At 43.2% G+C, this 25,294-nt stretch overlaps 1 protein-coding gene across 5 annotated transcripts in view; it reads left to right on the top strand.

The window, feature by feature from the left end:
• Positions 1-7,183: 7,183 nt before the first annotated feature.
• The window catches only part of LOC307269975 (histone deacetylase 4-like), a gene marked incomplete at its 5' end in the record, with an annotated part of 49,166 nt that continues 31,055 nt past the window's right edge, over positions 7,184-25,294 (top strand). The window contains 3 exons of one of the 5 annotated variants that reach the window (XM_080053082.1): positions 7,184-7,331; positions 10,193-10,502; positions 20,054-20,122. In XM_080053082.1, the coding sequence (XP_079909208.1) occupies positions 10,481-10,502; positions 20,054-20,122 (91 nt within the window). Of the gene's footprint in view, positions 7,332-7,437; positions 7,538-10,192; positions 10,503-20,007; positions 20,123-25,004; positions 25,145-25,294 lie in introns of those variants that run through there. The other 4 variants (XM_080053083.1, XM_080053081.1, XM_080053084.1 and 1 more) reach the window with 4 other exon arrangements.

Genomic DNA, 25,294 nt, shown 5'->3' with positions numbered 1-25,294 from the left:
CCAGACGCTCCGGAGAAGCACGTTGGGTGGGCCTCCCCTCTGCCGTCATCAGGACAGCAGCAGCACAGACCAGGAGCGACCCCCGTCATAACAACACGTCTCGCTTTATCACGACCGGCGAAGCTGCTTTATGTCTGAAGAAAGCAGGACACTCCGGGGTTCTGTTACTTTATAGCTACACACACACGCGGGCACGCACGCACGCAGGCAGGCAGGCACGCACGCACACACAGACACACACAAAAACAGAAAGTAGATGAATATACTGTATACCTCCATGTCCAAGTTTTCTTTGTACGTGTGTGTGTTTGTGTGCACCTTTTACACACACACACACACACACACACACACACACACACACACACACACACACACACACACACACACACACACACACACACACACACACACACACACACACACACACAACAGTATCATTAATAAGGCCTGGGAGCTGTTGCTGTGTGAGAGGTAATTACTCCATGCAGCTCGGTAAGGCTTTGATGGAAAGTTTTAGACCAACTGGCTCGACTATAAGAAGCCTTGACTGTGTTTCTCTATTCTTTTCTTTTTTAAGAAAAATAACTATATGGCTCCTTTTTTGCTCTCTTTTCTCCCCAGTTTCACAGCATCCTGGAAATATTTTATGTGTCGTTTTTCTTTTAATTGTAAGTAACTTTACATGCAGGGGAAAAGCCTTAATTTGCTCAATGCAATCGATTTATGCAGCAAAGTTGTCTCTAATGCACCGTGAGATGTTTACAAGTGTTTCTTTTTTATGTATTTGCTGGCGCAGCAAAGCTTCTTTATGACACTGAGGTCTGCCTGCTTTTGTCCGCACGCTGCGTCTGACTCATGTGGGACTGTGTTGGGTGAGATGACGGCTTCCCTTCTCAAACCACTAGAAGCCAGTTGTGTGTGTGTGTGTGTGTGTGTGCGTGTGTGTGTGTGTGTGTGTGTGTGTGTGTGTGTGTGTGTGAGTGTCTGGTCCACAGCCCTGTGTGTGATGTGTCTGTGGTGGTAGCAGAGCGGTGGCTGTGTGCCTGCTCGCCTGTTGACTTTCCCAACCCAGAGTGCACTGCTGCTCCTTTCCCAGCCGCTGGCCAGAAAACATGGTGTATTTTTGGACCATCATTACTCAGGATCTGTGTTTTTAGCAGGAGCCATGTAAGGTACTGAGATGCTTTTTTCTTTAAAGGCATCATGCTCCAAATCAGAGGACGTGCAGCCACAGACACTAGATGTAAACCTGGAGTGGAAGGAGGTGACAGTTAAACTAACATAATCAGCGATTTGGCAACCCCAATGCGATGTTCAGTGAATTGCAAATGTGCTGCTCTGGGCAATATAAGCCAATCTAATCCCTGCTTTGACATCACCGCTGCTGGACACGCTCTCACACACTCATGCAACGTATACACATGTGAGTGTTTTTATGCTGTCTGTGTCAGAAATTATGCAGATTCAGGTGTGTGTGACCAGTTTGAGTGCAAACTTTGTGCTTTTCTACAGAAGGTGTGTGTGTGTCTGAACTTACTATCGACAGTCATTGTGACTACAGATTGATTCCCAATGACTTTTGCATCCTGATTTTTATGCCTAGCTTGGGGCAGGTTTGGTACTTTAGGATATCATTTAGTTGCAGGGATTTTTGTATAATGTAAACAGAACTTTGTATCTTATATGTGTATTCATACAGAGGAAGGAGTCCAACAAGGGCGAGGCCTAAAGACTTTACCCATCGTCCGAGATGCCTCCAACACGCCTTACATAACCCAAACTCCAGCTCTACTACACACATCATAATCCTCTGTTGCCATGGATACGGCTGTCTCAATGCGCCTCCCCCTGTCTGCTCCAAAAGGGGAGCAACCTTGATTAATAAATGCAGCGTGTACCCAAAGCTCGGGGACAGAGTTAAAAAGAATAATATATATTAAAAAAAGACTGTTTTACAGTAATAAAAGTGGTGAGCTGCAGGGAAGGTCAGGGTTTAATAAAGTAAGGGCATCTGAATAAAGCGTTAAAGGGTTATGTTAGTGAGGTTGTGTGTGTGTCAAATTATACAGGCATAGTTTAATGATGCTTTCCTTTCCTGAATGGCACACTAGCTCTGAACATCTGTCATGTTTCATCAACTTCTACTCCTTCAAAAGTTTCTCTGTGAACTTCACTTAGCCGTCAAAGGAGCCTGGGGTTATGAGAGGCATACAGTGAGAGCAGATTTAACTCAGCAGCTCTGTGTAGTCTACCTGCACCCGGTGAATAATAACACTGTCTCTGCCTGCAGATGTAGCCTATGTAGAAACTGCTTAGCACCTTACAGTAATCAAGTCAGCACAACCAGGCAGCGCTGTCACACTTTTTTGCCTGTGGCTGGCTACTGATACGCACAAATCAAATATAAAGTAATGGAAATAAAAGCATATTGCATTAGAGGAGTCAGCGGGGAAAGGCGTTTCATGTTGCAATGAGCAGGAATTGGATAACAACGTTTGTTTCATTTCGCCACCAGTGGTTATGGAAAGTGTTGAATAATGGAAGGAAGGCTAGTAAGGTTGCAATAGATCTGAGGCAGCAAATAGCTTTCCTTTCTATAACCAATAATTGCACACAGATGCAGTAATTACACAATATAAAATGTGCAAGATATGTTAAACAAGTTGTATTGATTACGATATATAGATTTAGTTGATGGGCTTGAATTTCTATCAGTTTCCTTAAACAATGGTTTGAATAAAATCCACAAATTCAAATGAAAGCTTTTATGATCAATGGAGAAAAAATAGCATTAAGTATAAATAGGTTAGTGTGCACTAACCTCTGAGTAGCAGTAGAGAATATACTGATGGATAAAGAACAAGACAACAGGTTGCTATAAAGTTAGAATAAAGTCATTTATAGTATTTGGATATTATGTTTTGGAGATAAACTGCAACAAAATAGGATAAAGGTCCCTTAATCTCTCTATAGAGTCCCAGAGAAACAGTAGAAGAGACTAAAACAACATTCAAGGTTGCAGTAATGATGCCATGGTCAATAAAAATGCCACAGAGCAGGAAAATGTTATTAAAAACCCATTACTGTGTCCCACAGACATACAGTCTCCTATATGACTATTATGCAGCAGCAGCAGTTACACTAACTCAAACGCATGAAAAAGCAGGATAAAGGAAGAAAAAAGTAATAGGGGAAATGCATCTTTATGGTATTTCTAATTATGGAAGGTAAGTTACTTAATTTCCTACATTTACTCAACTTCAATGTAGAGATACTTGTACTTTCATTTAATTCAGAGGCAGTTATTGTAACAACTATTTATTTACTTCACAACATAAGGTAACTTTAGTTAGTAGGCTAGAAAAAAAATCTATCAATAAGAACCAACAAATAAATGTTGTCTTATTACAAGCGTACCAGCAGTAGGCTATTAGCAGTTCAAAGTAGTTCCACATTTAGGACTGCTTCAACAAAATTATAAAATAGGCATTTATCTCTATTCTGCATAATGAATAATTAAAGTAGGTTATCCCTATGTTTGATGCAATAACAGATAATTTCCACCTTGTAAGTTTAGCTACTTCTTCCATTGCTTGTGATTTTTGCTGGACACGCCCCGAGACGTTTTATTTATTAATGACACAGCCTTGATTACAAACATGTCCACCACATATAAATATATAAAGACACTCGTTATCACGTTGTGCACTAGTAGGCCAGGCAAAGTAAGGCATTTTGGGGCCAAAAATAGAATAAATTGTAAAAGAATTTTTTTCAGCTCAGATAATTTCTATGAGGTGTCCAGAACAACATACTAAAAGTCCTAAGAAATCCTAGTTGGGGAAATATGTTTAATTCTCATCAATCCGAGATGTGTGCCAATAAGGCGAGACACCAGTAAATCCCAATAGGGCTATTTTTTTCCTTTAGTCCTATCAAAATGAAACTTTACACAATGAAAGTATCCATGAAAATTTAAATGTTTTGTATTACAAGTTTCTTTGAAAATGAATTTTAATATGCAAATGAGCTATACACTAATCGTACATGCCCAAAATAAACCCAAATAGGCTTAATTTTTTCCTTTACTCCTACCACAATAAAACTTTACATAGTAAAAGTATACTTGAAAAGTAAAACATTTTGTATTACAAGTTTCTTTTTAAATGAATATGAATATGCACATGAGCTCCACACTCATTGAATATCCAATCATCGTACTGCCAATGGGTGATGGCAATGCTGCTTTTAGACTGGCCTCTAACCTGAGAAACTGCCTGGCTTACCTGCCAGGGGTATAACAGGTGCCTCTCATGAATTAGATTTGTCTCTTCAAATGCCACTGCACGCAATTTGATAGCACTACAACCAATCAGAGCAATGAACAAGGTGACGTATTAAGCCCTGTTCGTTTAGCGAACAGCGGGATTAACTGCTAAATTGAACTTTTGCCGTGGTCGGTCGGCAAAACAGAACATTCCTCTTACTTGCTAATGAAAGATTTGAGTGCCGTCTTCCAAATTGTAAAGGGTCAAGGCCCCAGAGCACCACACATAGGGCTCTGGCCCGCCCATATCAGATAGAACCAATTAAAACGCAGCTCAGGATTTCTTGACATATTTAATGAGCTTCAATGGAGAGTGCCCAGACCAACAGGCGCAGCACATTTAATTTGCCAGCGCCTAGTGGCAGGTCTGGATTTCCAGGCTAGTGCCATTCCCTTTCCAATGCCAAATAGACGAGATGTAGAATCACAGTCTGAAATGGCATGGAGAGAGAGGAGATTGTCACACACCTTGGGACCAAGTAACTCCTTTGTCTACTTTATGCACCATATCCGTCTTGTTTTTGTTGCTTTCTTTGGTTCTGGTGCCATAAACAGCTTGTGTGCATTCAGATCAGCATGATGCAACAAGAGTACTAACAAGTCTGTGTCATCACCTACTGAGACTGTGTCTTTTGTTCTGACAGAGGCAATGGCAGTTTGGACAATGAGCACATCTGCATCGTGCTTTGTATGGTTTGTGATACACCATTTTTATCTTGCAAGTTTCTTTGAAAATGAATTTTAATATGCAAATGAGCTATGCACTAATCAAATATAGGCTACCCAAAAATATATCCGCACAGGCTTCATTTTTTCCTTTAAAGATCCAAGTGACTGCTGCAGATATTGCTGCGGTTGGTTGCATACACATTCAGTACTTTATGAGTCCTCCTATACGTGAACCTATTGTTTATCAGCCACTGGCTCTGTTGCCAGCAGATAACAAAACATCACAGCTGGATGTTTTCTGGAAGACATCCCTACTCCTTCACTCTCAAAGGCCATCATGGTCTGGTATGATGCAGATCCTGCATCTTCTAGATGAACACCCTGGGAGAGCTTCAGTAACATTCCTTCCAATGATTGATCTTGATCCCAGTGATGAATCCTGCATATACTCAACATTGAGGTGTTTGGCAACTCAAGCTCTGCAGTACGATGTGACGATGCGTTCTGACGTTCGACCAACCCCTTCTGGAAAGCCTTGACCATTATATTGTAACTTCTAATACAAATGTTTTACTTTTCATGTAGACTTTCATTGTGTAAAGTTTTAATGTGGTAGGAGTAAAGGTAAAAAATTAAGCCTATGCAGATATATTTTGGGTAGCCTATATTTGATTAGTGCATAGCTCATTTGCATATTAAAATTCATTTTCAAAGAAACTTGTAAGACAAAAAATGGTGTATCACAAACCATGCAAAGCACAATGCAGATGTGCTCATTGTCCAAACTGCCATTGCCTCTGCCAGAACAAAAGACACAGTCTCAGTAGGTGATGACACAGACCTGTTAGTACTCTTGTTGCATCATGCTGATCTGAATGCACACAAGCTGTTTATGGCACAAGAACCAAATAAATTAATGTATAGCTGTCCCTAGACAAATGTGCAACATCACATCTCTCTTCCTGAGATCCTCTGAGATTGTCTTTCCCTTTTGGCAAGTCTGATCTGTATGGGTTCACTTTGGTGAGCCTAAACTGACCTGGTTTTATCTGGTGCCGCCCAATTACTTCCCTAAAGATCTCTCATTACATTGGTCTATTTCATCACTCAATTTGGCCCATCTGATTGTGTTTACCTGCTCAATTTAAGCAATGCAGCTCAGGGTTCACAAACTTTTGCACATACAAAAGTTGTCAAATAATTTATTTTTTATCAGTTTTAACAATTGATTTCCGGTAAAGAAAAATGTGGAATTGATAAACAAAAATCTGTTATTTCATATAAAAAATACTGGTATTGATAAAAATGAATTAATGATAGTCAAAATAAATAAAATTCCAAAAGGCGAGTTAATTGGTCCCAAGGTGTCTGACAATCTCCTCTTTCTCCATGCCATTTCAGGCTGTGATTCTACGTCTCGTCTATTTGGCATTGGAAAGGGAATGGCACTGAAAAAAGTAAAAAATTACACTAGCTAGGGGGGGGGATCTAATTCATGAGAGGCACCTGTTATAAGTAAGCCAGGCAGTTTTTCAGGTTAGAGGCCAGTCTAAAAGCAGCATTGCCATCACCCATTGGCAGTACGATGATTGGATATTCAATGAGTGTGGAGCTCATGTGCATATTCAAATTCATTTAAAAAGAAACTTGTAATACAAAATGTTTTACTTTTCAAGTATACTTTTACTATGTAAAGTTTTATTGTGGTAGGAGTAAAGGAAAAAATTAAGCCTATTTGGGTTTATTTTGGGCATGTACGATTAGTGTATAGCTCATTTGCATATTAAAATTCATTTTCAAAGAAACTTGTAATACAAAACATTTAAATTTTCATGGATACTTTCATTGTGTAAAGTTTCATTTTGATAGGACTAAAGGAAAAAAATAGCCCTATTGGGATTTATTGGTGTCTCGCCTTATTGGCACACATCTCGGATTGATGAGAATTAAACATATTTCCCCAACTAGGATTTCTTAGGACTTTTAGTATGTTGTTCTGGACACCTCATAGAAATGATCTGAGCTGAAAAAAATTCTTTTACAATTTATTCTATGAAAAACGCTATTTTGCCTGGACTATAGTAGTAGGATATGATCAACATTTTTTTCATCAGGCTAAGCCCGCCCCTGGAAGTAGGGGCGCTCCATGTGACGCTGGGGCTGTAACAAAAATCCAGTATGGCGGAATCTGTCAGGAGATGAATTTCTTCGTTCAGCCCCCCCTCACACCCTGCGCCGAGGAAAAAATACAGAGTGTACATGGGAGAGGAATAAAGAGGAGCCCCCCCCGCGGGACGCACGTTGGGACGACTGGCTTCCGCCCAGGCGCGTGCAGGTGAGCTCGTGTTTGTGTCCTCGCGAGGTGAATGTGTAGCCGCGGCGCTGTGATGTTGATATACAGGCAGGGATGCGATGCACACAAGACACAGGATTCATCAAAACAATGTCCGGCCGAAGTTTACACTCCCGCTCCGCTCTGGCTTCGGCTTCCTGGCTAATTTTTCCACGCCTGCCTTCAAACCCGACTCTTTTCTACTTCTGGTAGGGGTAATTTCACATTTTACAACCATTTAGCTGAACATTTCCATACGGTTTGTTGCTCTGTGGCGGGAAGTGTGTAGGCTGGAAGGGGAGAGGAGGAGGAGGGGGGCAATGGACGGGCGATGTTTATATGCCGATTGTTGCCGAGCTATTTTTAGTGCACTGCCCCGAGCCTTGGGCTTTAATGCAACATATAGTGCCAACACGTCCATTATCGCCTTATAACCTACTGGTGTTATTAGCTTGGGGAAAATGCGTGAATATGAAGGTAGGCCACGCGTGAGTGTGTGTGTGTATGTTAAGACTGTGTGTGAATGGTTTCGGGATGGGCGGTGGTAATTCTCTGCATGCGTCAATCTTTTTTTTTGTGAATGGGGGCGTACGGGTTGTTGGAGCTGTTAAAGCAAAACCAAAACATCACATTACGGCTGATTTTAAGGGTCCTTACGCGGACTATGTATTATGTAGCGCAGAAAGTAAGCCTAATAGTCGTAATAGTGATTTTTGTTGTCGTTAGATATAGCCTACGTGAGGGAGTTTGGACTGGAGTGCAGGGTTAGGCTAACGTAGCCACCTTTTTTGTTGCAGGCATTTTATTGCAGCTAGTTTCATTATTGATTCAAGTTATTGGCCTATGCTTGTTGGGAGATCTGCAGCTATTGTTTTTTTCTAATTTTGCAGTGATCTTCTCTATAACCATGACACTTTCCAGGTCTTTTTCTTGTTATTAGGCTTCACGACTTGTCCCCCCAGATCTGTCACCCTGAATCAAGCAAACTGTCTTTTTGGGACAATGACCTAGTATAGGCTACACATATACACACACACACACACACAAACACACACACACACACACATGCACGCACGCACACACACAGACACACACATACACACACATATGAATACCCCTTCTGAGACCGATGAGATGCCCTGGGAGAATGGTGTTGCATGGAGCCCCTGTGGAGTGTCAGCTATTCCCATGATGAAACACACATACCCCCCCTTCTTGCCGCCCCTCCACGCCTTGCTTTTTCCATCACAAAGCACAAGTGTGAGTGCACTGTGCAGTGACCGAGTTTTTTGGGGGGCAATTTGTCCTGAGGCTGCACTGTCTGGCACTCTTGTCTTGAGATCCCCCCACCCCTCTAAATATACACACAGACACACACACACATGCATCCATCCTGCACCAGAGGACCTCTGAGACCTCTGCCAACACACACTCACACACACACACACACACACACACAAGGGCGTGAACATGCACGCTAACCCCAATGCCTCCACCGGGCCACCCCCCACCTCGCCCTAGGGTAGTTACACCCCTTCTATTTGCGGTGGTAAAGTCGACTCCATGCTCTGGGTCCGAGCCGTGATTACATCTGACACTCCTGCCCCGGGCGTGAGGAATTCAGGGTGCTCTCTGAAAAACAAAGAAAAAGAACAATCACTTATTTCCAGAAACAACAAAAAGGTCAATCAGTTACCTCCTAAAAACCAAAGAAAGATATAATTTACCCCCCAGACATTTTTTTAAGAATAGAAAGTTTCTGCGCTGTAAAATGCACATGCTCATGAGACTAACGAGACTGTTCCACCCACTTCTACAGAGAGAAAATAGTACATCATACTTTTTCCATATTTTTCTCTTAATCTTGGAGCGCCCCAGTAAAAGAAGAAAATATGTCCGGGACAAGCAATTTATTGCCTGATTGGTTTACAGTTTCTGCAGTGTAAGCACAAGGCGGAAACTCGAGGTCGTATTGAGTTTTTCAACAGTGGTCTTGGATCTGCATTGCAACAGCCTTTTACTTAAAAAACATCACTGGTTGTGTTATTATTAGCACAAACGGAATAATGCATGTGTATCTACTCTCACCAACTTCAGAAGACGTTTAACATCTGGGTTTGCCTTCTATGTGTTTCAATCCATCTCAACATATTCTACAAATAAGGGTATTCCCCAATAAATTCTCGTTAAATAGAAAAGAAAAAAGATAAATTAAATGACCGTTTGCATTGGTTCGCCAGTTTACATTTTGAGTCTTGCTATTAAATCACGCATATGTTTGTGTAGTTATAGCTTATAACATTTCTGACGAAGGGGGGTTCAAATTGACCTACTTACCAAGCCGAAAGGAAATATGTCTACCATGTTTGTTAAAAGGTCCAATTTTCTTATCTTTTAAGGATTTGATGTAAATCTAATCTAACTTGTTGCTAAAGGCTGCCTGGCACTTAAAAAGTGATTTACTCTTATTAAGACTTCAGATTGATTAGTCAATCAACAGGCAGTTAAATGGCAATAATTATGACAAAGGATTAATCACGGAACCCTTTATTATACTAATAATTCTTAGTTGCAGGCCCAGATTGTTTAAAATGACAATATAATTGCTTTAATGGTCGTAAAACTGTCAGTTATTTTTGAAAATTATCGAAGAAGCCACATCAGCTTTCAGCTGTGAGTGGAATCCAAGACAGAATAAAATTCAGGACGAAACAGTTCAATACTATATAGATCAATACTATAAATAACTGGAAAATGAGTTGTGTGTGTTTGTGTGTGTAAAAGACTTTAATAAGGATGCCCTAATCCAGTGTTTTATATATATCATATATACTGTATATACAATTTTTTTTCTTCTCTGATAGGTTGGTACCTGTGCTGGCCAGAGAGCTGCCGCTCTGATTGGAGTAGTCGCATCAAAAGCCTCATGGGGATTCTGCTGGAAGTCTGCTTTATATTTCCAGCTTTGAGGGATTCTTGAACACACTGACATACACTCCCAGACATTCACAGTTTGGGCCTGATACTAGCAATTCTGTTATTCAAATCGGCACTTGCACAAACACACATCTGTTCTGCAAAACGTGCACCAAGCCTTGTGCTCACCTGCCGCACTTCGTGGACACTCACCTGACCTGACCGACCTGTCAGCCATGACATCACACAGCCACCAAGGTAAGATCTGTGTCATATCCTTTATACCTATTTTCCCCGTTTTTCAGCATGAAATCATTCTTTAACTTAAAAATTATCTAAATGAAAGTTTCTATTTTAAGCTCAACATCTTAGTTTTGTATTTGTGACTTAATACAAAAGTGGCCAAAAACCACTGTAAGAAAATTGAGAATAAGTTAAAAAACCATGTTGAACTTTCCTTGTAACTTTGACTGTAGTGATAAAAGTGACAGAGAGGCAGACTGTCGGTGACATTTTGTGGCCTCTCACTGAACCAACACCGATCCATTACTGGCGCCGAAATACAGTGGGAGAGTCTTGGGAACTGTCATGTGCAGAGTGATGAGAATTTAGCTCCTCAATACAGGCACATTAAGGGGAAGCCTCTCCGGCGCTACATCTGCCATGTTGATATATGCGAACATTTTCATTTTTCGAACACGGACATATCGCGGCCCCTTCCTACGCAATAAAACATTTTAATCTGGTTTTCATGACTGTTAATTGTCCCCATTCAATATGAATGAGCTCCAGAGGGCGAGAGAAAAAAAGTCCATATCACGGACTCATTAAGAGACTCGACTCTCCTCTTTGACACCTCATCAAGCTCAGTTTAGACGCTTCGCTTTGTGTTTTTAGCGAGCTGATGAATTATTCGGTGAGCGGCTGGCAGATGAAAAGGTTAGCTTCCCACCACGCTTGGTGTGCTACCTGACAGTGTCGACCGTGTTTACCTCGTGCACCTGGGAGTGTGTGTGCACTATAAATAGCACAGCTGTGGTAACCAGCGGGCCCCACGAGGTTACGAAGGAGCAGCAGCTTCAGTCCTTCCAACATCTCCATCACTGTCACACATGTAAACACAACCACAGAGGGCAGAGCGGATAGATAGTCCTCTTGCGGAGCACGTGTTTAAGCTGAATTTGTCCCTTCCAGAGAAGACACCCACACGTTTTAGGGTTAGTTCAGCCTGTGATTAGTGTGGTTGAACAGTTATCATTACACAGCTCAGTGTAACACTTCCACGGGTTCACCCGTGTCCTTTTTTTAAAAACAGGGCTGACAAAATGAACGCCCTGCTAATCCGAACAAATGATTTTGACAGTGATTAAGTGACATGTGAAATGGTCTGATGTGTGAAGTAAATATATGATATAGCCTATAGGACTACAGTTAAGTGTGGTGAAATATTCAGATAATATTCAGCTATTTGTTTCTGTGCCTTGGTTGAGATGCTTGGTGTGTTCAGGGCACAGAATTGCACTTTATATAGGCTATATAATATATATTTTATTTATGTATAATTCAAATTGACCATAAATAAATACATATAATACCATTTCCCATAATGCAACTTGGTTGAACCATTCATTAGACTAAGTAGCCTACACTGAACTTTAAAAAAAGGGATAAATAATTGCTTTTATTTAGAAGTGAATTCCAAAATCTCTTTTGTTATTACATCACAATTCTGTTGGAAAGAATATTGAATGGATGCCCAGCTACCGAACACGGCCAAGGCAGGAAACCTCACTCCTCTCTGCTGCAGCTGACAGAGCCGATAAAACCAAGCAACTCCTGTCAAAATAGAACAAGATTGAGCCCTTTTTAATTTGGCCCTCCTCTGCCTCTCATCTCCACAGTTTGCTTCCCAACTAGATGGGCCGGGACTGGGGCTTACCTATCGCCTGTGTTAACTCACCTCTCACCAGCAGAAAGAATGGCTGTGAACTCCTGTGTTAGTCCGGAAGAGCAGTTCATACCGCTGTTCCTCACTGTCTTGTTTTCCTCGATCTCGGTCCTCAGAGAGCTGCCAAGTGTGGGCGTCAATTTGAGGTGTTGCTTCTCTTGTTTGAATGACAGCTCAGAGACACACTTGTTGGATGTCGGTGCAGAGAGAAAGAGAGATAGACATTTCAAGACACAAAATGTGAAAAAATTGTCCGATTGCCGTTTGTAGGGCTTTTTCCTGTGGCCATTTTTTTCTTTCTCTTTGTAATCTGTAAATGAGCTTACTAGCAAGCACGTTTTTGATCCAGGACTTACTCATTTTCTTTATTGCAGCAGCGGTGGGATTTTTAGATTAAATATCATTTACCATAAATCTCTTCCTAGAAAAGTGAAATGTAAAACACTTTGTCGGGTTTATGTTTCCCGGAACAAAAGGGGTCAGGCTGATACGGCTGTCACATCAGTCTTTTATTTTCGCCGGCATATCAGTAAACAGGCTGGAGTGTTTGCGGAGGAGTGATTACTGTGTATTGAGAGCTTTAACTTGTTAGCCACCAACATTTTTCCTTTCTTTTTACACTTGTGCTTATCAATGAGCTAACGTGTTTACTGTGTTTGGTTGAACAGGGCGGTGGCTGTCAATTGCACGCTCAGGGATGAATTGCACTTAGCAGTAAGGCCAAATATGGAGGACGGTATATTTCATAAAAAAAACTTTAGCATTCTGCAGCACACACTGTAGCTCACCTTCTTGCCAAAATCATTGGGCTCAATCCACTGAGCGAACCACTCGGTCAATAAACCAATAAAAACAACTGACTTTTTTTCAAATATTTTTAATTTGTTTTGAAAGCTGTGTGTGTGTGTGTGTGTGTGTGTGTGTGTGTGTGTGTGTGTGTGTGTGTGTGTTTAGATCACATTCAGGATCAAGGGAAAAAAAGGACAATGACAAAAACAAATGTAATCCTCTTATAAACCAGCATACAGTGTAGACATGGCTGAAAACGTAAAGCAAAACACTTAACTGTATGAGAGAGAATGCAATAAAGGCTATGTTTTCAGATACCTTTGGAGAGCCTTCACCACTCTTAGAATTGAATTAAGAATACTTTTGGTATTGTGAATCTGTTTGTAATCAAACTTACCTTACCTCACAATGTGCAGTTGGACTCAACAGACAAAGAACGGACAAATGATCCAGAGGGATGCTTTAGAAATCACTGTATTTCAGTGTTCTTATCACCCCATCGTTCTGGGAAGGATTGGTCCATATTCATCACTCACGTCAGTCTTTTACCGGTGTTGTAAACCAAGCAGCAAACCTCAGACGCTTCATTGAAATTGTGAAATGATTGCGGGCTGCAAGTGAAAATTAAAACATAAGTTTAAAAAGACACGCCGGGCCTCCTCTGGTGTTACAGCGTCTTATTAAAAGGGGGGATGGTGATGCCACTAGCTGGCAACGATTTCTCTTGTCTTAGTAAGAAGTGGCTTATGGACACTTCACTTACTACTGAATACCAGTTTTAAGAGTCCATAGAGTTGTTTTTGTACAACTGCCAGTTTACGTGATTATTTCTTCTTTTCAAGCAGTTTCTACATTTAGTTGGTTTCTACATATTTTTAAGAGTCTACATCCTGATAGTGACTTTTCATGACTTGTCAGGCGATTGACACTAAGCTGCGCATGTGATGTGATGCTGATATGACCCGCTAACTGCTGGCTCTAATTTAAGATAAGTGACTCTTGGTTGAGATGCTTGGTGTGTTTTTTAATTTCTTAAAGGGCCAGTATACTCTGTCAGAAGTGCTTGTCGTGTGGTAGAATAGTTTAGGAAACACCCTCCATTCCACACAAACACGTCTTTCAGATGCTTTGTCTGACCGTTTCTGTAACTCGTACGGATGCAAGATTGGTCGTACTTGTCATTTAACTAGGGATAGAGAAGAGAGACAGAGTAGTTGTCAAAATGCCCTGAATTTTAAGAGCTCTTTTGCTCTACGGTCAGTGGGGAGTATTTGGCAGGAATGGCGAGGGACTGCTGCTGACGTAAACAGTGACACACTCAGTGCAAATCCTGTAGGGCTTTTCCCTTGCTGGTGTGCGACAATTGACACAAGGGACACAGAACACCACACCGTGCAAGCTTCTGTGTACTCCAAAGATACACACCGTTTTTTAAATAACGTCACCTTTAACAAATAGGACCCAGGGGTTGCATATGTGTTGAATGCGCATACCCTGATGAGCATGCCCTCCTGCCATCTTGTCTTTTTGTTTGTCCTTAAAGCCCTATCTGAAGTGTTGTTTTAAAACATTTCTCCGGGGCGCCCTTAGCTCTGTTGGTAGGGCGTCCCGTCCCCCCCCCGGGCCGGCCCAGCAGCAGACCCGGGTTCGATTCCCACCCGCGGTCGTTCTCTGCATGTCACTCCCCTCTCTGCTCCATTTCACCTCTGTCTCTCTGCACTGTCAATAAAGCATAAAAATGCCCCCCCCCCAAAAAAAAAAAAAACATTTCTCCGTATCATACTTTCCAGGTAGTTGTTGTTGGCCAAAAAGTAATCTTGCAGGTTTATTGGGGCAGGCTCAAATAAAATTCAGGCTCACACACCATCACCCTGCTGCAGACAGTCTTGTATTTTTCCTCATTGTACGTGGCAGGGACAGAACTGTTCATACCAATCTTTGCCTTGCGATCTTGGACTGTCAATTCTAACAATAGAAACCCCTCCAGAATAATATGATGGCACATTTTTTTACTGGTGTCATCTGAACCATCTTTGGGCCTCACCCCAGTCTTTGATAAACAACGCAGTACAGTACGCACACATATCTCCGGATTGTTATACGTCTTTATTATGGATTTGCTTTTTATTACACCTGCCAGATACTATTAACGGGGCAGCGGTGGCATAGAGATTTAGGGAACAGTCTTGGGACTGGAAGATCACTGGCTTTTACTAGCTTGTAAATGGAAAAAGTCAATGACAAGCACTCTCCCTGGGGAAAGTGGGGAAAGTGAGGTCCCCTTGAGCAAAACACATAATTCCTAACTGGTCCAGTAGAGCTGCCACAGTGTGTAAGGCTGTGGTTCCCCTGGGCATATGTCAGGTGTATAACTGTTGAAAAAGTGGGAAGCTTCCCAATCAATCCTCTTCTCAAAAGATTAAAATACAGTAAAGTAAGTGAGTACAACCTTCTCTGCAGGGGTTGCCTATAGAGATGTATGGATGGTTAATACATTACATACATTCCCCTCACTCTGCAGTCCATTCCGGACGTAACTTGTGACCCCTTCTCATCCTCTTATCCAAATGCACACATGTAGAAAATGGCACACTCCAGGGGTGAAGGGGTTAAAAGTTTTCGCTGCAATAAAGAGGGCCCGGCTTATCCCTGAGTCTATTTTTAGAAACACACACAGAAGATATGTGCACGTGCATGCGTGGCGAACAAACAATCAGTATTTTTTGTTGTCCCGTGTTGATTCTCCTCTTCACGATTGAGCGGTTCGTTGCAGTGTGTCTTTGCAGCTGAAAATGGAGCGACGGGACACAGTGCTCCATTTGTGACACAACCGCTGCCTCTTTTGTGCGCCAGTCGGTCAGTGTGATAAGAGTGTGAGCCAGAGCAAGGGTAATTTGGAGCCTCATTGTCACGTTTTGTCTGCTGTCCACTTGTGCTGACTTGTTGTTTCTATCCCACAAAACCAAATTACGAAATCGTGGCAGATTGCAAAATGCACTTCGGTGAGGTGTTCCCACAATGCCGCACCCTCCCTCTCTTTTGCTGAACCCGGTGAGCAGACATGAGGTTCCTGGCACCCGGGGAGAACGTCAGTTCTGTCCTCTCGTGTGCCACCAACTTGGCGGAAGGTGACTAACAGTCGAGCCCAGAACAAAACAATGTGGGGCTGGGGGGGGGGGGGGGGGGTCGACCCCCTACATGCACAAGCTCGGCTTTGTTCTTGTCAAAAATGGAGCGCAGCACACATCTTTTCCCGTTGCCCCCCAAAAACAAACACATTATCAAGGCCTTTTTACAGGATGCATGTCTTGGTACATTAGAAAAGCTCTGTTTTTAATTGGTGTTAGGACAGAGACAGCAGAGGGGGAACATGAGCTAATGAAAGGAACGGGACTAGTCTTTTGTCCCCGCGTCTTTTGTCTGGTCCCAGCTGAGAAACGGGATACACTGTGTTCTGCCAACGAGCTGTCGGCGGCAATTACGGTTTACACTCCCGACTCGGAGCCCCATCCTTGTGCCTTTTGACATTGTGCGCCATGGTGCTTGACTGAACAACATGGATGTCTGGCCTGGGCATCAAGGAAATGCTACCGTTATGCCAGCGGACCAATGTTTGATCACTGAGACTCGAAACACGCCAACACTTGAAACAGCCGAGAAACATAATGCCACGGGTTAACCGGTGCACCTGTTACTCTCTGTGCATAGTAGTTGGGCAATAACGACCTTAACAAGCACGACCCATATGGTTAGAAATGCATTTTTCTGCCATTAATGCTCAGGCACTTTGGACCTCCAATGTAGCGGTTTGGGGGTGTGTTACAACCATAGCTGTGTATGACTCTAAATCAAGCCAGAGCATATGTCTGTAAATATGCTGCTTTTTGAACAGTTGTTCTGAACTTGCACTGCTTTTAAATGATAAATTATCTAATAAATCACATGCTCTTAACAGTACCGGTCATATTCAATTTATAAATCTGACCTGAAGATATAACGCAGGCGTTTGCAACAATACATTTCATGCAACACTGAGTCTGAGGCCTAATCATATGCATGTCAGACTTTGTGACACTGTCAGTGCATTTCTAGCTTCATCATCACCACATATTAGTTTTTTGGTCTCTTTATTGGTCTACTGATCTCATGACTTTATGCCTTTTGGACATGCACAACTCACCCTCAGCCTAATTACTGTTTCCCAACTAATTTGTGCTTGTATATGAAATGACGGCATTCAGCATAAGTACATTAGACTCCGCTCCAAACTGCATTATTACTGCCTTGTTTTTCCAAGGCTAACCAGCATGAAATGAGGGTCGGGTGCTTGTTTTGCGGTGGCGGCTCACACAGGGGTCACCCGTTCTCTTTTATCTGCCGTCATGACGTCAGCCGGTGCCCTCGGGAAGTGAATTAGTGACCCGGAGGAAAAGGCTCATCAAGGAGAGCCGTGTTTGATTAATCGTATTGTTCCTGTTTGGTTCACCTTGCGTTCTGGAGTCACCCTGGACTGAGCAGCCAGAACGGAAATGCACTGAATGTAATGAGGCTGGAGCATCCTCTCTCTCTCTCTCTCTCTCTCTCTCTCTCTCTCTCTCTCTCTCTCTCTCTCTCTCTCTCTCACTGTCACTGTCTCTCTTTGTATACGCCACAGTCGCACAGAGAGACATCTCATTCCTCCCCAACATAACAAAGGCCTCTCTGGACACACAGTCCGGGGTCAAGCTTGCCCGCCTCTCCCCCACGCTGTCACAAAACGACATTTGGCGAGGCTGCGACGAACAGAGCTGCTCCAAAACTTGGGTTAAGCTGAGTGCTGCTGCTGCATCCCTGCCCATTTACAGCGCCGCCGATCATAACATGCATGTTTTTTCTTTCGACGAGCGGTAGCTGCATTAGCTTGAGTTGACTGACTCTCCGCCTGAGGCTAGCAGGGGCTATTTATAGCTCCCCGTCTCCCGATGCTTCCCCAGTGGGACCAAGAAGAGAGAGAGACAGAGAAAGAGGGAACTGGAAGGAGGAGGGGGCTGCTGGGTAACTAGGCTACATTTAAGATTGATGGACCCTATTGCCAAGGTGTAGGGCGCTTCTGTGCACGTGCGTGGTGGTTAAGTATGTGGTTGCTCTCCTTTCAACGTCTGTCTCCTACAGACGTGTGTGTGTGTGTTTGTGCACACCTGTGTTCCCTCCACGTACATCTCAGGTATCAAGCGTACGGCTTGGACTGAAAGCTCACACGCTTTGTCTAACTAACCACAAAGACATCCGTCCCCGTCCCCTAATGCCCCACACTTAAGTCGGAGATGTAAAGCTTCAACCAGCAATTTGTGCAAAAACCGGCGTCGAGTTACGCCGAGCCACAGGTGTCGTCACTCGCAGATGCACCTCATTTCCATTGCAAAAATCCAGCAACGCGTGTGTGTCATTTGAATAGGCTCGCCAAGAGATATCAGCTATCATTGATGTGGATTGTTTTTTTTGTAGAGGCCGGGACGTGTGAGGCGGTGTTACCACCTGTCGGCTCTCGCAGTATTTCCTCACCTTTTACATAAAGTCTGATGCCGCATTTGTGTGGGAGGCCGCAGATTCCCGCACTTCGCAAAAGTTTGGAATTTGAATATAGCCTGTTTTTCAGGTCCCTCTTTTTTATTGTCAGACATCAGGCTGCAATATCTGGCAGCAACTGGCGATGAGAGAGGCTTATGGTAAATAAATAAACCCATGTGTGCGCCGAGATCTGTTTGAACAGGACCAAACGTGATGTTGGAGTCCACACCCAGGTCCTCGCAGGGAATTGGTGCATCAGGGGGCACAGCCATTCATGCAAGGTGGTGCGAGACGAAGACACACACACACACACATGCACAAACATAATCAGCACTCGATGCATCCTCCAGCTTCATGGCTAATTAAGTGTGTGCGTGTGCATGTGTGTGTGTGTGTGTGTGTGTGTGTGTGTGTGTGTGTGTGTGTGTGTGTGTGTGTGTGTGTGTGTGTGTGTGTGTCAGTCTGGTCCAGAGAGAATTCCAGAAATAGATCATGCACAGAGAGACGCTCGCCTGTTTTCCTCTCCTTTATTCCTCCAAAGGGATTTTACATGGCTTTTCATCTTGCATTCAAAGGAATAATTGCGTGTTTGTGCACCCCAGATTTCTTTAAGCCTTGTGCCGAGAATATATATATCAGGTGCCTATGCTTACTAAAAATACATAATACAGTATACAGGGAATCGGTGTGTCAGTTGTCACTGATTTGTGTGCAGTTGCAATGCTTGTCAATTCCATGCTCTTCTCTCTCCTCCCTTTTTTTGCACCGTTTGGTTGTTTTTCCACCATCGCCTCATCCTCCCTCCCACCCGCCCCCTCCTCTGTCGCTCTGCTTTTTATAGCCATGTCTTCCCAGGGCTCGGCAGCTACAAAAGCCTTTTCATGTTGCCACTATAATTACGGCCTACACACCAGCACATGCACACCCACAGACACGCACGCACACATGCATGCATGCACAAACACCGGAGAGGAGCACAGCAACAACACTGTGTCTTTGTGTCTGTGTGTGTGTGTGCTGTGTGTGCGTGCTCCGCATGTGCCGTTATACACAAAAGGGTGAGCTATTTTTACCTCACTGCCTCCCTCCCTCCCTCGCATCACCCCCCACCCTCCCCCTCATCCCTGCTCTGCTGCTACTGCTGCTGCCAGCCACATTTGCTATGCTGAGCACAGGCAGTATCAGTCCATCCCCAACATCGCACACTGAACTCACACACAAGGCTGCTCCCTCGCTATCCCTCCGATTTCCAGCTTATTTTTAAAGCAGCCTCTGCAGCCTCCGAGAGCCTTTTGCAAAATCACTGCCCGCTCCTCCACTGGGTCATGGATCAGGCAGTGGTTGCTCGGGTTGCAGAAGCAGCACAACGGCATGTGCTCTCAGCGTTGCACATGACCTGAAGCCTGGCGTTTGCTGTGGACTGTGTACTTCTTCCTAACTGCCCGATTAGCAGGGTTTTGTCGCTGGAAGCTTGTCTCGATGTTGCGGACCATATTTGAAGCAGAGTGTGCTCTCTCTCCCACAGAGGGGATCCTGGGGAAGGAGCAGCCGCTGGAGGTTCTGAAGACATCGGCGCTCAACCACATCCCAACAGGTTGGATACTCTCTCTTCTCTCTCTCTCTTGCTCTCTCTCTGTTTCTTTTTGTGTGTGTTTGTGTGTGTGTGTGAGCTTCTTTAAACCAAAGCCTGCGGACGTGATTTCACTATTAACCACATCTGCCTGTGTGACTATGCATGCATAGGTGTCGTTTTATGTCCGACTGTTGTGATTGTTTTGGTCCAATGAATGAAGCGTCCTCATTGTAAAGTCACTCATGTGTTTATAGCAGCAGTGAGAATTGTATCTCACAAATATGGTTCATGGTTGATAGGTTTCTGTAGGAAAGTCCATGCTTGCTCTCCTGTAGGATATATTGCGAGTTTGATGAATGGGAATGCACACACCTTGAATGCAGGTGCTCTGTTTGTGAGAGTGTGTGAAATAGTTGTCTCAAGAGAACTGACTCCAAAAACAATGTTTGCTGTAAATTCCTGAGACAGTCTGATAGTCCCAAAACGAGTGAGGAAGAGGAAGGTGCAGAGATGAAGGAGTGTAGACGGAGGCGAGTGAGCATGCTGATATGAAAGGGGCACAGATGGAGAGGAGGTAATCTGAAAGAGGAATGAGTCCGAGGTAATATATGCATAATACATTATCTAATTCTATAACGAGGGAGCTTTAACTGCCAGGTGCATCTCCCTTCTTCACCACAGAGTACAATTAGGATTTCTCCTTTAATAGGGAATGAAAATAATAGAAGTGCCATTCATAATTTACTCCCCATGCTGCTCCTTTGGGCTTTCTGTTTCTAGGATTTCGCAGCCAGGTGAGCTAGGCCAGTCTGTTGCTCCAATATAGAACAAAATATATAATAACTCAGTTTCCTCTTTTACTTTCACGCAAAGAATCTTTTTCTGGTCCTACAATTCAGCGGAGACTCACGTGCTCTCGTCTTGTTGACGGGGTTATTTTTCGCGTGCCTTCCAGCGAGGCTGATAAAATATTGAAATTTCACTGGAGTGACTTCATCAGATATTCTCCAAATCTGTTGTCTTGGATACAGAGCTGCCGGGGGCCCTCTCTCCACACATTGCTATGGCGTGTTTTTGACCCCGCACTGTTTGGATCTGCTCCTCACAGGACGTGGGAGAGTGAACCTGTCTGATAGCATTTGCGCAAACCTCTGAGGCACCAAGCCTGCTTTTGCTCATAGAAAATGCAAAATACAATTGTTGCATCGTTAAACTCCCAAACGCTTTTTTCCTTTAATCTTTATGTAATCAGATCCAGCCCTTTCTGTCGGGATGCAAAACAGTGGTCGCTGCACCTGCAGGGAGCTTCACGAGTCAAAAGTAAACACCTGAGTTTGGTTTTACAAAAAGCAGCGCAGGTTGTTTTAAATGCCTATATCGATATCTTGAACTCTTGTTATGAGATCGAAACGAAAGCCTTCAATTGGCTGTTCTTGATTTAGTGCTGAAATATTAGGCGAAAACAGGAAATGAATTCATATTTTGGTCTGAATCATTGAGTCATTCCTCAAGCAAAAATGCAAAACATTCACAGGTTCTGGCTTTCTCAGATTTATAGATTTGCTAGTTTGTTTCTGTTATAATTGCATATTTTTGGCATTTTTTCACACCTCCTGGCATTGGATATACTTAAAAAATATAAGCTTCAGCAGATGACACTTCAATATAATAGTTGGGACAATGTGCTGATGATATACTTGATTTATCGATTAAGCTTTTTGTCTATAAAATGTCCCTAAATTCAAGACCCTAAAGCCTTATAAAATAACATATTTGGTGTTTTATTCACCAAATGTTCAAAACCAAAAGATATGGATTGTAAAATCACATAAAACGACAAAGCTTAACAACGTAGCAAGCTGAAAAAAGGGGTATGTCTGGAACTGTAATCAAAAAATGAATGAAAAGATTCCTTATGAAACTAACCTCTGTTTTCTTGAAAAGGTCATCTTGTCTCTAAAAATCTGAATTCTTAGTTCGTCTGTGTAAATTCAACACCGGGACCACTTCTTGGTTACAGGGCTCACGTCTAATAATTAACACATACTAATGTTAAAACAATAGATATAAGTATTGTGAAGTTTACACTACTAAACCTATTTTATTATTTGAAACATTTGGGAAAAGACTCATGGAACTGAGCACGTGGCTGCACGTACTGCACCTGAACCTTCACACGTAGTTCCCGGCTACGTCTGGCATGTTATGTCTCTGCCTTGCATTCACCCATCTCCTTCCTCTTTAAACAGCTCTACTGCAGACCGGTGTATGACGTCACTGAGACGGCTAGGACAAGTCCGAGCTTGCTTTTTGGCAGCACAAGACTCACGCCCTCCCCTGTTCCTCTCCCTACCCTGACAGGCTTCTCGCGGTGCCATTTTGGAACCAGATATCAATCGCTCTCTGCTGCGAGCTTATTACCAGGAAAAGGGTCTTATCATTTTCGGAGAGCTTTAGCATTGTGCACGGAGGGGAACACTCTTAATTCAGAGCAGCTGACAGAGTAAATCGGGAGAAAGTAACGTGGGCTGATGCTCACCCAACCTGCACCCTCCGAGACCAATCAGTAAGCAGACCGCAGCAGCTATTTTCCAACTTCAACAGATGTGCTACTTGTTGCCTCTCCTCCCGCCCTGCTGCTTAATTCACCGTGAAACCCCTTTTCAGAATAGCTCCTCTTCTTTCTCATCTTTAAAAAAATAAAAAGACCCCATTCTACTAAACAGCTCTCCCCGGCTCAGTATGACATCTATTAAGCCTAACGAGTGTGGAGCATGGGCAGTCAGACCGTGGGATATAGGCTACAATCGGCCAACAGAGTCCCAAATCAGAGACGCCAGCCTTCTGCATTGTCTGCCTGGTATAAATAGATCTGCAATAGGAGCCAGAAGAGTTGTGGAGTGCGCCCGAGGGGTTGTTAACAGATTGTGATTTGTTGCGAGGAGATGGAGGGAAGAAAGGTAGGGCTAGGGGGAGAGCTACCGAGCGGGTAAAGATGCCGAGCAGTGCTTAAGGATAGGGCAAGAAGAAACATGGATGGTGGATAGTGCACGGAGGAAGATGCTGGAAGGGGATTTAAGTTTCGCAGACGGAGCTGAAAGCTGATAAATGCTTCCAAAGATTAAAATATCCCCGGAGCAATCTTATAAATGCACAGCGCTGAGATGTTCAAATCATGTTGTAGAGATTTCCTTTCATACTTTAAACATTTTCCATATGAAAACTTAAGGAAACTTTCAAATGCTCAAAGGAAACAAGAGAATAGGAACAGAATTGTCAGGTCTCAACTCTGTTTCCCTTCAGTCGTCAGGTCCCAGAGAAAATACTTTCAGTCTGACAAACTGGAATTGAGCTGAAGTCCTTGCTCTTGTCAAATGTTGTCGTGTTGATTGAGGTATAAAGTTGTCAGTTGTGTAAGAGCCCTGTAAGCTCCTCCCGTTTCTCCTGCGAGACGTCACGTTCTCTCTTTGTTTTGCTTTTTCTCCGCGTGCCCCCGTATGGTGTCCTATCTGGCACATATCAGTAAACCGAGGTACGTGTTTGACGTCACTTCTAGTACTCACAGATGTGCCGATATCAGAGTTTATCTTTGGCAAGTGGCAGCCAAGTGCGTCTGATAGGCTTCTCATTGGCCGTAAATTGTTTTTTATAACCTGCCAGTGCAGCGGCATTCACAACTCTGGGTAGTTTCTCAGTAGACATTCAAGCCAAATTCAGTTTTTAATGAACTATACTTCAAGCTTATTGAGCTTGACCTGTTTAGGGAGTGCAGCTAACGACTATTTTCATCACTGATTAATCTCCTCATTATTTTCTACATTGCTTGATCAACTGTTTGGTTCGAAAAATCCAAACAAATATTGGAAAATGCATATTCGAATTTAACTTAAATTGACATCATATATATCCGAAATGCACCCAAATTAAAACAAACAAACACATTTCATCTCACATCAACATCACATTAACCTACACATCTAACTGAACTATTACCAAATGTTTTCTTCTCAGGAAAATCTTAGTAATTGTTAATGTTTGCAGGACTTTTCCTTAGAGTTTTATTTGCACACATATTAAACAAGTTAAAAGTAGGTAATATAGATAAAACAGTTGTACATACATGATAATAGTAAACAGAATGAACAGGGGAGTTGACATGAATCAGCAGAGATAGGTAGAAACCTCTTTTTACTTTAACACGTCTAACCAAATGTGCACATCAGACGAAACCTTTGTGAACAGTCTGTCAAAATAAGAGACCTGTGTGGTATTACATTTGACAATGAGTCAAGGCATACAAACGAAACAATAACAAACAACTGTCTAATCCCTAATTTGATTAGGATCATTTAGTATTGAAATCTCCGGGGAGCCTCCCTGCAGGGCAAGTCCTCACTCGGCTTCACCTGAAACCATTTTGTGGTTTTATTTGTTTGGGAAATACAGGCAAATTCCAGGCCAGGAATCTGAGCACACAGTATTAAAACCGCACGGAGAGAGAGAGCTAGAGAGAGAGAGGGTGAGAGAGATGGTTATTATAAGTAGAGGGGTGGGGTGGGGGGTGCTGAGGGAGACATGCAGCCGAATGGGGAAGGCAGAGACATTCGATGCACTGCAAACCGGCGTGAAGGGTTTTCCTTGGCCTTAGAAGCAAGGAAAGCAGGTCGAGCGGGGAAAAGAGCAGAGAGTGCTCTGTGCGTGTGTGTATGTGTGTGACGTTGGTTCCTGGAAAAGCAGAGGGCTGCAGAATAAACAGGCTGCATGCCTGAGACTGCCCTGTGATGTCATCACTGGGCAAACGGGGGACGAGGGGAGGAGAGAGAGAAAGGAGGAGAGAGAGAGCGAGAGACGCCCATCAGGTTAAACAGGAGAGGGGATGAGCCAGGAGCGAAAAGTGACAGAGGTGGAGAGCGAGAGGAGCAGCCAGATGAAAAGGGAAGAAGGGAGCGCGCTGTCATTATCTGTAATAGACTGAAGGCGGAAGAGGTGCAGTGCTAAAGTGGAGAGGACGGAGAGAATAGGAAGGAGAAGAGGTACTGATGGGTACGTTTAACGCCCCTCCCCATCTCCCTGTCTGTATCTCCCTCTTTGGTGTGTGTGTGTGTGTTTGTGTGGGGAAATTAGCGCCGGTGGTTTGAAAAGAAATGCTATATGAAATTGTGTTTCCGTGCGTAACCATCAATAAGTGTGCAA

Source organism: Ammodytes marinus, assembly GCF_949987685.1.
Source record: "Ammodytes marinus genome assembly, chromosome: 24".
NCBI lineage: Eukaryota > Metazoa > Chordata > Actinopteri > Uranoscopiformes > Ammodytidae > Ammodytes > Ammodytes marinus.
Note: the sequence above shows the minus strand (reverse complement) of the source record. Positions and strands in the feature narration are given on the sequence as shown.